Source organism: Cajanus cajan, chromosome 11 (assembly GCF_000230855.2).
Source record: "Cajanus cajan strain Asha chromosome 11, NIPB_CcT2T_4, whole genome shotgun sequence".
In the NCBI taxonomy this organism is placed as follows: Eukaryota; Viridiplantae; Streptophyta; class Magnoliopsida; order Fabales; family Fabaceae; genus Cajanus; species Cajanus cajan.
The window spans coordinates 32,733,401-32,744,931 of NC_138527.1; the positions used below are offsets into that span (position 1 = coordinate 32,733,401).

The window sequence follows — 11,531 nt, forward strand, 5'->3', positions numbered from 1 at the left end:
AACGGTTCACCTTTCTAGCTGTCTGGTACACGAAAGGAAAAGAGATGAACCATGCCAAGTTTTGTATTATTAGTAATAGTAAGGATATTTGATCATAAATATCTGTAATGTTATAAAGTATATGAAAAGAAATTTCAAGAAATAGAATTCAGATCTTCGAAGATAACGATAGGGTTGTAGACTTGAGGCAGTTCAATTATTGTGTGACATATTTGAGTGAAGAGTGGTGATACATGAACCATTCTTTATTACAAATATTTCATTAGCATTTTTTTTCTTTCTTTTCTCTTATTAGGTGTCAGATAAGTGAAAGGTGAACGGATCATTTTTGTTTGTGCATAATAATCTAAAATTTACATTATCGATGTTGTATACATTATCCATGCACCATATATTTTTTTTAATTTCCTCTATTTTCTCCTACTTCTTTGCCACTTCTTTACGACTAAAAAGAGTGTAAACGATAGCATGATTATCTCTCAATGATATATATATATATATATATATATATATATATATATATATATATATATATATATATATATATATATATATATATATATATTTATTTATTGTGATTTAGTTCTCTTTATTTCAAAATCGAGTCAAGTAAAGCGTTATTTGCATAGAACTAAGTTTTTTTTAGGATCAGCTTGTGTTTGTTGTGACTTTAACACATTGGTAGGTGTGAGCATTTTTTTATTTTTATTTTCCACCCACCAAAAGCATTTAATAAAGTTTGTGATTTATTTTTTTTTTATTTCAAAATTGAATCAAGTGAAACCTTATTTGCATAGCATCAAGATTTTTTTTAGGACCAACTTGTGTTTGTCGTGTCTTTAATACATCAGTAGGTGTATAAATTTCAGAGATTAAGTGATTTAAAATTGCCAAAAAAAAAAGAGAGTAATAATTTAGAGTAGTTTTACTAATTTCTGAGATTCAATAACAAAAAAATTATTAAAAAAATCACTCAATTATATACATATTTTTAAATTTAAGAACCTAATTAAATTTTTTTTAAAAATTCAACAACCTACTACTATTGTTTAAACCTCAAATAAAAGTAATGATATTTTTTTATTAAAAGTTAAATAATATATTCCTTATCTTCTTTTTTATTATTTGTATACATTTCCTTATCTACTATATAAAAAATGGAAATCGTTGGTTTTTTTAGCTATAAGTCAAAATTGTGGATAACTCAAATTCAGCTGTACTAGTACTATTAATTAGATCAGACGTACATCCTTAAAACTAGTTTCAGGTGCAGTACAATGTACATGTCTATAACACACATAAGACACACACACTAGTTGTAACTTACAAGTTACAATGCTTATGGCAAAGTCAGGGAAACAGAAAAGCACATAAGCTTCTTCGGATACAGATCCTCCTTTTCAGGAATTTTCGTGTCTGCAGGCTGTAGCTAAACCATATCTGCCTCGCTTTCTGGGTAACTGCTACTCCCAAATGCCTGTAATCTTTGTTTCACTTTCTGTGGTGTTGATACCTTGGACTTGTATATTGGTGTTTGCTGTGGATGATCGTAATATGTTTGTTTTTGCTACGTAAGCATTAATGAAAGATTTAGACGTTTCCTTCATTTTTCTATCCAAATTTTTTCGTTGACCAAACTGTTATAATTGGATGTGTGTCTATCACAACCGAATAAAATCGGTTTGTAAAGCGAAGATAGTAGCATCTTTCTTTTGTGTTTGTTCTCGTAGACCCTTCTTTAAACATGGCACTTTTTTTCTTTTAAGATTCATTCAGATAACTGTGGAGAACTTGAAATAGGGGGAAAATGTTTGTGGGGCTTGTTTTCTAGCGGATGAATTTTCCATTCTGACTGCAAAAATTGAGACTAATATGAAATATGCATAAAGGATACTTTAACTTACACCAATAAAGTTTCTGGAAGATTGCAGTTTTTCAGGATAAGTTGAGAGATGGAACCACAACAAGAAATGGAGTGGAATGAAGCCCAAAAGATTCCAATAAGCGTGGACCTCGTGGTTGTGGCAAAAAAGCAGCTTCAGTTCCTTGCAGCTGTTGATAGGAACCGTCACCTCTATGATGGCCCTACCCTTGAGAGGGCTATCTATAGGTGAGAATTCTATGAAGTATTTCTTGTATTTGATGCAGATAAAGTTTCATGCTTAATCTAGTTACAAATAACAGTTGTTTACTTTCATTTTATTTTTACTAAGCATGAGTCAAGAATGTTTTATAAATGGCCTTATGAAGCATCTTTACATTCCTGTATTATGGATTATGATAAAAAAGTGAAATAATTTATCTGCACTATTACCCCATGACAGCTTTGCAATGAAATTCAGATGTAGCTGTCATGGAATTTTTCTTGTAAAGATCAATCTTAGTTTCTTCTGTTGATTTTACAAAAATGGAAGTGTGTGATCAGGTACAATGCTTGTTGGCTTCCCTTGCTTGCCAAGCATTCTGAGTCTCGGATTTTTGAAGGGCCTTTGGTAGTTCCTCTTGACTGTGAATGGGTTTGGCACTGTCACAGGCTCAATCCGGTAGGCTTCATACCAGGAATATTTTTTTTCCTGATTATTAGCGATGTTGTTCGTTTGCTTGGGTTGAGTAAACTAGTAATAAAATTTGGTTCCATTCTATTACACAGGTTAGGTACAAAACTGACTGCGAGGAACTTTACGGACGGGTACTTGACAACTTTGGTGTTGTCTCTACTGTAGAAGGAATTTATGGCAGGCAAACTGAAGAAATCTGGAATAAAATGTACCCTCATGAACCCTACAATGCTGATTTAATTAATCTTCTCCCAGAGGATATGTCTGCAAGGATTTCTAGGCTTGAAAAATATACCAAGTATGATCTGATTTCAGCTGCTAAGAGGCAGAGTCCGTTCTTTTACCAGGTAATGGAGAGTTAGAGTTTGTCCAGTTGTGTCATTTCACATTGCACAACCAACGAAGTTAAAATATTTAGTATACTTAATGCTGGTCTGTGACCTTTGTCTCTGTTTTCCAAATCCCTGATTTGGATTTTAGCATGGTTTAGGCTGTGTGCTCAACCTGACTCATCTTCAATTTTATGAATTTGTGATTGACTATATTTTGTATGTGGTTTCAAAATACCTCGTTTTGAAAAATCTTGAGTTCAAACAATTTATTCCAGAAATCCTTTATTGTATGGAAGCATCTCCAAAGAACGTTAATATCATATGTGGTGATGTATGAGTACACTGTTCAGTTATTTGTTTGTTTGGTGTAGTTTGATAACAAACAATTTTGTGAAATTCATTTTCCAATGGTCTTTCTTGTGCATGGCTAGTATATAATGCTGCATCTTGAGGGATTATATATCTGTTGTCTTTGTGATAGGTATCAAGACCCCACGTGAATAATGATCTCTTTATCGAGGAAGCTGTGGCCAGATACAAAGGGTTTCTGTATCTCATCAAGAGAAACAAGGAAAAGGGTATAAAACGCTTTTGTGTTCCGACATATGATATTGACCTAATCTGGCACTCTCACCAGTCACATCCAGTTTCTTACTGTAAAGACCTCAATGAAGCACTTGGAAAAATATTGGAACATGATGATACAGACTCAGACAGAACTAAAGGAAAGAAACTGGATGTTGGTTTTTCTGGAACCACCAAACAGTGGGAAGTCACATTTGGTACAAGATATTGGAAGGCTGGAGCAATGTATAGGGGTAATGCGCCATCTCCTATCACTAGTAACCCTTTTTCATCTAGCATGACTTGCAAGAAGTTTATTTCTTCGAATGAGTACCCACAAGAAATTTCACTACCAGATCGGAAAGTTATGGAGGTACTTTAAGATCTCCTCTTATGTGCAGTATTTTACATGTTTTAAGCTCTAGTTCTGAATTATGTGCATACATGTATTCACAACTCCGTGCAACATTTATTGAGTCATGTACAAGAATATTCAAATATAAGTCCATGCCACATGTCATGAGAAGTTTGTATTGCTACATTGTAATTGTATCATGATGTCAATGTTAGCGCAAATGTTTCCTTTATCCCGACAATAGTTCAGTGGCTTGCAGCTTTTCCTCATAATAAGAATCTAAACTGTTTGAATCGAGGCCAGTTGGAAGGTTTGTTTATAAAGGCTCCAACAGGGTTAAGATTTTGTAAGCAGCAAGTTAGTCATCATATCTGTGTTCTAGAGCTTATGGGGGCCTGTTGACATAATGAAATGATCCACGCGATGCTGCAAAATATTACTGTTCTTGTGGTGTATATAAAAATACAGACAAGGAGAGCCTATTTGTATTATACTAGTGCCTCTAACAATTGCTATCTCTGAGAATGTGTGTCTGCTTTGACATGGAACCATAGTTGTTGAGGATAGCAAAGCAGATGCAACTTAGCAACTAAAAATAAAATAACTATCACTTCTTTAGAATCAGCTTCTTGCCACATTGTACTCTTCTGCATGTGTATACTATCACTGAAACAGCTTCTATTTATACGAGATTGTATTTGTAATTTCCTCTTTCATCCCACCAGGTTTTCTTGGAGTTCATTGGGGTTAAAAACTTACCAGAGGGACAAGAAGGAGATCTCTATGTTTTATTTTCCAAATCACGGCCTGATGCATTCTTTGATGCTAAAAGGAGACTGAGTATTTTATCAGTGTCTAGAGAGAAACAGGTTGCATCTTTCCAGTGTGAACCTACAGGAGAGCTGCTTTTTGAACTCATATCCTCCACTACGTCCAAGTTATCAATAAGAAAATCAACAAAGACACTTGGTTCTGCTTCTTTCTCTATGAAAAACTATCTTGACCCAGTTTCAAAACTCCATGTTGAGAAATGGTTGGAATTGATGCCAAGTTCTGGTACCATGAGCTCAAAGCCAATCTTGTTACGAGTAGCCATCTCATTTACTGTTCCGGTTCCTTCCCCATATACAGTAGAAATGACTCAGTCTCGTCCATTTTCCAAAAATACCTGTCTCTTCAACCTTCCTGTTAAGCCACAGCATGTTAAGAGCTGGACACATGTCACAAGTGAAAATGGCACCGGAATCATCAGCCTTCAAATGAGGTACAGTCTATGCACTTTATGCCAGATATCAATAGAAGCTCCCTGTTGAAATGTATTTTCTTATGATGTTGAGGACTGGTCTATAGGTGATATATGTGTGGTGTTAGTTGTTACTGCTTCAAACGTCATTTATTTTGCTACCTGACTTGTGTCTTCAAATATCAACTTGTTTGATTGCATTTGAATGGTGATCCAACTAAAAAGTGCTTGCGGTCATCTAATTCCTGGACTATCAATTATGTTGATTAGTCACAAAAGCTCGTAAATGTGTAAATTGAAAGCCATTTTGATTGCCACTTTAGCTTTCTGTATGTAGATATTGTTTGAGGTTTGCCATTCAGTGTATCCTATTATATAATAACAGTTGAGAGATGATGGGTTCTAATTTATAGACACAATTTGTATAACCTTCAAGCATAATTATGATTACAAGTTGCGGTTCCAAAATGAGATCATCAGTCCATAAATTCATTTAGGCATATAACTATTATATATTACAAAGAGGGTAGATAAATAAGTTTAGAAAAGAGAGAGGATACTAAAATTGCATTTGAACCACTTGAGCAGAATTATCTGCTTAAAGAAAGCTGATTAGTCATGGAATAAAGATCTAATTCTGTTTGTCATACATGTTTGAATTCCACATAATCTATTTTGTATATATTATTGAGAATTACCGTCACTTGTTATGAATTCTTCTTAATTAATTAAGTTCAATAATGGTCATTCCTATCTCTGATTACATTTTAGGGATTTGAAGAATGCAAAGAACATAGGAAACCCTGGAAAGGAGGTTGTTGGCCTCATGAAGTCTGGCGAAAGTTGCACTCTTGCTGAGTTTACAGAAAATGGTTGGTCTGTTTTGGAGAATCTTTGGTTGCTTCATCTTCCAAACAAATGCACAGACTGTGGCCATCTCTTCGAGCTTAGTGGTGCCAAGACGGTATGCATTTATTCTAAATTATTCCATTTTTTGTCATGCCAATAACCAGTAACCATTGGCTCTTCGTTTGATGTTTGTTCACTAATCCAAAAACCAGTACATTTTTCAATAGCATGGAACTCATTAGCTGCACTGGACATAAGACCAATAAAGATGAACATGCGAGAAAATGAGATGGATTTGGAGTTCTAATATTAAATTCATATGATTTTTCGTACAGGTGAAAATATTTCCCGGAAGAAAGCTAGACTATGAACCGAGACACAATGGGAGACGGGGAAATGAAATGAACTTCCTAACAGCAGTTGAATTCTCCACAGAAGAACCTTATGGCAAAGCAGTAGCATTACTTGACTTGAGATCTAGACTTGTCACGGTACCTTACTTTCTTACTAATATGTTAAACATTTTCTGTAGAGGCATGTTGAGAAATGCTAGCGAACTCATTCTAACACTCTTTTGTTGGTTGAAAATCACAAATTTTGTGGATCTTATCCACTAAATTGTAGAGATTTATTAAATGAGATGTTAAAGAAGGTTTGACTAATAATAGTGTTAGAAAAAGTTTTGCTAGCATATCTTATTTTTGTTTTACATTAGTTACTTTATTTTATGCTTTTTTGCTTCCTCCTTGTTTTCTGAATAGGCAAAGGAAAAGTGGATGGTGCTGCCTGGAATCATTTTGGCTTTTATTGCCTCTAATACAATGAAAAAGGAAGGATATGAAGGCATCATTGCTATGAGCAAAGATTTGAAGATGAATGGACCAAATGAGGAAAATGAAAGGACAGTCTTGAATGGAATGGGGTTGAGTTCTAACGTGTGCAATGAAGATGATGGGATAAAAAATAAGCCTGGACTTTCCAGTGGAGGCTGTGGCATGGGCTGTGGGAATGCCGTGGAAAGTGGCGGCTGCGGAGGCTGTGGTGCTGGTTGTGGCGGAGGCTGTGGTGGAGGGTGTGGAAGTATGGTGAAGAGTAGTGGTTGCGGTGGTTGTGATGGTGGTTGTGGTGGAGGCTGTGGAGCTATGATTAAGAGTGGTGGTTGCGGTGGTTGTGGTGGTGGTTGTGGAGGTTGTGGTGGTGGTTGTGGAGGAAGCTGTGGAAACAAGCTTGAGAGTAGTGGCTGTGGTGGTTGTGGGGGAGGTTGTGGTGGTGATCTTGTGGATACTAAATGTGGTATTGATGAACATTTCAACGAGGAGCTAAAGTATGTGAATGAAGCAGCAATCACTGCATGAAGCATCATGTTTCATGATTATGCATGTCACCATTGTGTGTATTTATATAGAGTTAATCACATATACATTGTCTGTGTAAAGTTTTTTTACACTGACAACCAATCATATCTTTTAATAGTGACAAGTCAGTTACTTATTAATGAAATAATAATAAAATAAGTAACTTTAAAAGATATGATTCAGTGTAAAAAATTTTACACTGACAGTATAGGAATGATTAACTCATATATATATATATATATATATATATATATATATATATATATATATATATATATATATTAACGCGTGTCTGAGCTTTTCAACTTCGTTTCTCTCCCATTGATGTCTTTATTGGACTGAAAAGGTTGAAAAATAAGCAGGAGAGAGTTGAAAGTGTAATAATCAACTGAGATAATGACTCATGTTTAATTCTGAGTGAGTTTGTGTTTGTTCTTGTGCTTTTCTATTTATGCATGCTCTTGTAAGTAAGGATATTAAGATATTTTCATGTGGTAATTCTACTTCTGGTGCAATGTTTTTCTCCTTCAATAAGGAATTTTTGTGGATTTTAAATTTGATAACCAAATTTGTAACTTGAAAAAATGCTGATGATCCCTTGGCCATTTGCCAACATTTACGTATTAGTTCAAGCTTGACACATGTACAGATGAAATATTATTTTTAAATGATAATAATTTAAGTATATGTTTTTTCATAATAAATTATTTTAAAACAAATATTCATACAGTAAATTTTTATTGGGTCACAAATCAGAACATAATTCGTTGAGTTTGATCATCTTGTGAACTTGAATTTTTGCAAGTAATGTAAGAGACTGAAAATGCTATATCATAATCTTTCGATAATTATTTTTCTTCTTATTGTAGATGTAAACGGCAAGAGTTAAATCATGGCAAAATTTGTGTTGTATTCTCTCCTCTAAATTTTGTTGTATTTGATCATCAATAGGACAACACTTCCTTACAATTGGTATAAAACTAACTATTTGAAATGCATCGTGCAAAGAAACCCCATGATGAAATGGAGTCCATATACATTACCGGTGGTAATTAGGGATGATAAAAACTTAAACTATATTTTTAGATAAAATTTGTCATAGATAATAAATAAATAATTTAAACAGGTAACTATAAATATTAGATAAGAGTTTCTTTTCTTGAAAATAAATAATTTTTTCTTATCAACTTATCAATGAAGCAAGAATGAGTATGATAATATCTATTTATTTAGTATGAATGTTACATATGAGATAAATATGCTTATTTTTACTTTTGTAGATCAATTGGACTAATGAAATAGAATTACTTATTTTTTACTTGTGTTCATCATTTGGTAAATTGGTATATAATGTGATATATTTTATATGAATTAGTGATTTTTTTTTTTTTAGTAAGATGATAAGTTTACCTTGGGAAGTAACAAAATTTCGCCAAAATAGTTTCAAAAATTAAGAACACAATTCAAGAATTATTTCCACAGAATTTGTGTCAAATGCAAGCCAAAATCATTTTAAATTTTTTTGTTTTTAATTTCTCAAGAATTCAAAAGCATTTATAGATATTCATAGGCATTCACGAATACTAATAAAAATTTGTAAATATTCACTTAACAAATAATATGCAGGTACAAAATAAGTATGAGATGAATTTTTAATTAACACAACAAAAGGAGGAAACTTGTATTACCTTTTCAGCATTTGAATTTGAGAAATATTTAAAAAATAGAGTAGTGCATTGCAACTTGCAACTTGCAACTCACATTCACATGATCAATGAAAATATTAGTGCCATGCATCGCAGAGTTCATTGATTACTTACAAAAGGTTTCACAAAAGCTTTTGTCTCGGTTCATGCTTAGTCACGAGCAATCTGCATTTATGATCTCCTATATTTTGCTACGGAGTTTTACGGGTCACTTGATTCTAATTTGAGTGAAAGTTTAATTTCAATCGATTAAACTTAATTAATTTTTTAAATATTAACTTAAAATATATTATACGTAAACAAATATTATGTTTAAATATATAAATTATATTTAAAATTTATATAAATAGATATTTTTAATTATATAAATTATATTTCGATTTATATAGATAATTTATAGTTAAAAAAAATTGTCATATTTGATTTGAAGGGAAAAAAGACTGCATATTACAACCCGAAATTAAAATAAATAAAAGAACAAGATAATTGGGGGAACAGAGGGACCCAATTGAATTCACAATAATTGTTTGTCTTCCACATTACAATTCAAATCACCGGAGAGGCAGAACCACACCAAGAACATGAAAGACTAAGTGGATCGGAAAGAAACCATGTTAATGATCAATCAAACACCAACATAAGTAATAAGTTGTAGACAGAGTAACAATATACAACTACACAAGCATCACATCACACTACATATTGTTTATTATTTTATTTTTTTCCACTAGATTAATTGCTGCAGCAACTTTGATTATTGATGCTATCAGCTGATAAATATGATTGAGGGGTCACAGCAGCACTCATCTATGAGGCAGCAACAACACAGAGCTGCAAGACTGAGGAAATAAGAAAGAAGAATTGGGTCAATTACACAAAGTAATAGAAAGTTGACAAAAAGAAAATTCTTTCTTTTTTAAATTCCTTGTGATAATAAAAAATGGAAACTAAACTAACCATCCCTCAAGGAATCCAGTTTGTCTTCTAGGTGGTGGTGGAGCAGCATAATATTGTGGGGGTGCCATGACTGGAGGACCTTGATAATACCCTGCCAACAAAATTTTGTAAATAAAGAAAGAGCAGTGAACCAAAAAATGAAGTTTTTATATATCCCAGAAAAGAGAAGAGGATGAAAGTTATGTGTGTTACCTTGGTGTTGGGCAGGGTATGGATAGGCATATTTGGGGTCACTCATTTCTGACACAACAAAGTACCAAGTTTTGTGAATCAGAAATCTAAAGCGAAAGCGAAACACTGCAACTCTGTGTTTGTGATATGTACTCAGCAGAAGTTACAAGAAAAAGGAAGTGGTTTTCTTCACGCCGAAAACGCTTACAAGTTTCAAGGGCTATTTTGGATTTATTTCATGAAAATTTCTAAATCAGTCCCCCGAATTTTTACTTTTTATGATTTCTTTTCTTCACGCCCAAAACTCTAACCCCTTACCTTCAATTTAGTCTCTACTTTGCAAATAATTTCTTCATTCACTTGCATTTCATTCTTGTACTTTTCTTGACTTTATCTTTATAATAGTAAGAAATATTTCATTTTAATTTTTGTACATCTCACTTTTTGTTTCTTTTTAATGTTTACCATCTATTTCTACACACACTAAGTTTATAAAAGTATAAGAACTGAAAAATTAATATGTATAAAGAATAAATAAAATATTTTTATTATAAAAATTAAGAAATAAATTTATAAAATTATATATATATATATATATATATATATATCAAAAGGTAATTAAATATAATTTCTTTAACCAATGAACTTTGATGCGGTTGACACTTGTGCCTTAAGAATGTTGTCTTGATTTAAAATATTGATTAAAGAATAAAATAAAATTCTTTTATTAAAAATATTTTAAAAATAACTTTTTAAAAAATTATGATTAGTTTCTTAACCATTGAACTTTAAGAGATTGACAATTTTTTCTTCTACCTTACGTGTTTGAAAAGGCGTTGTAAACGCATATATTTATTAATTTTCACGTCAGAATCTTGTAGTGATGAAAAAATATAATATTAATAGCTTAAAAATATTTACACCACATCACGTCGGCTCAAAATTATTTCCAAGCATGTTATAAAATAATATAAATATATAGTGAATGACGATCAACTTTAAATTTTTTTAAGTGTCAAATAAATAAAAATTCCTTAATTATTTAAGTATTATTTTTATTTTTTTATTACAAGATTATCAAGATATCAATGGACTATTTACAATAGTTTTTTTTATTTAATATTATTATTTAATAATTTATCTTATAAATCATTTCTAAAATTATTTCGTATTATTATATTATAAATGTTTAATAAATTAGATTGACTATATTGTTTAAGATGGATATAAATTTCTATCATTAAAATATTCGATTTCATGACGACAAATATCTTTATTTTTATTATTTTGATTTAAGTTCTTCAATATTCTTATATAATTTTTTATTTTAAAAATTTTTAGATTTGGAATCTAGATTATCTAGTTTTGTATCATTTTGAAGAAAAAAAATTATAAAATATTTAAAAAAAAATGTAATGATCTGCCTTAATCCATATATTTA

At 31.8% G+C, this 11,531-nt stretch overlaps 1 protein-coding gene across 3 annotated transcripts; it reads left to right on the top strand.

Moving 5' to 3' along the window:
• The first annotated feature begins 1,268 nt into the window (after positions 1-1,268).
• Positions 1,269-7,790, top strand: LOC109800133 (DNA-binding protein, putative (duplicated DUF1399)). Of its 3 annotated transcripts, none has more exons than XM_020360844.3 (9): positions 1,269-1,456; positions 1,915-2,110; positions 2,426-2,543; positions 2,651-2,905; positions 3,372-3,827; positions 4,535-5,073; positions 5,824-6,016; positions 6,237-6,392; positions 6,663-7,790. In XM_020360844.3, the coding sequence occupies exons 2-9, from the start codon at positions 1,953-1,955 to the stop codon at positions 7,254-7,256; spliced, it is 2,469 nt and encodes an 822-aa protein (XP_020216433.1). In that variant the 5' UTR covers positions 1,269-1,456; positions 1,915-1,952; the 3' UTR covers positions 7,257-7,790. The 3 variants fall into 3 exon arrangements, with proteins under 3 accessions (XP_020216433.1, XP_020216434.1, XP_020216431.1); XM_020360845.3 differs by having other exon boundaries at positions 1,925-2,110; XM_020360842.3 differs by having other exon boundaries at positions 1,932-2,110.
• The last annotated feature ends 3,741 nt before the right edge of the window (positions 7,791-11,531 follow it).

Bases quoted from the DNA above. Each gene is read 5' to 3' on its own strand.
- LOC109800133 (XM_020360844.3), top strand. From the start codon at position 1,953: ATGGAACCACAACAAGAAATGGAGTGGAATGAAGCCCAAAAGATTCCA. The intron at 3,828-4,534 runs GTACTTTAAGAT...TCATCCCACCAG, and splicing joins CAGATCGGAAAGTTATGGAG to GTTTTCTTGGAGTTCATTGG. The intron at 6,017-6,236 runs GTATGCATTTAT...TTTTTCGTACAG, and splicing joins AGCTTAGTGGTGCCAAGACG to GTGAAAATATTTCCCGGAAG.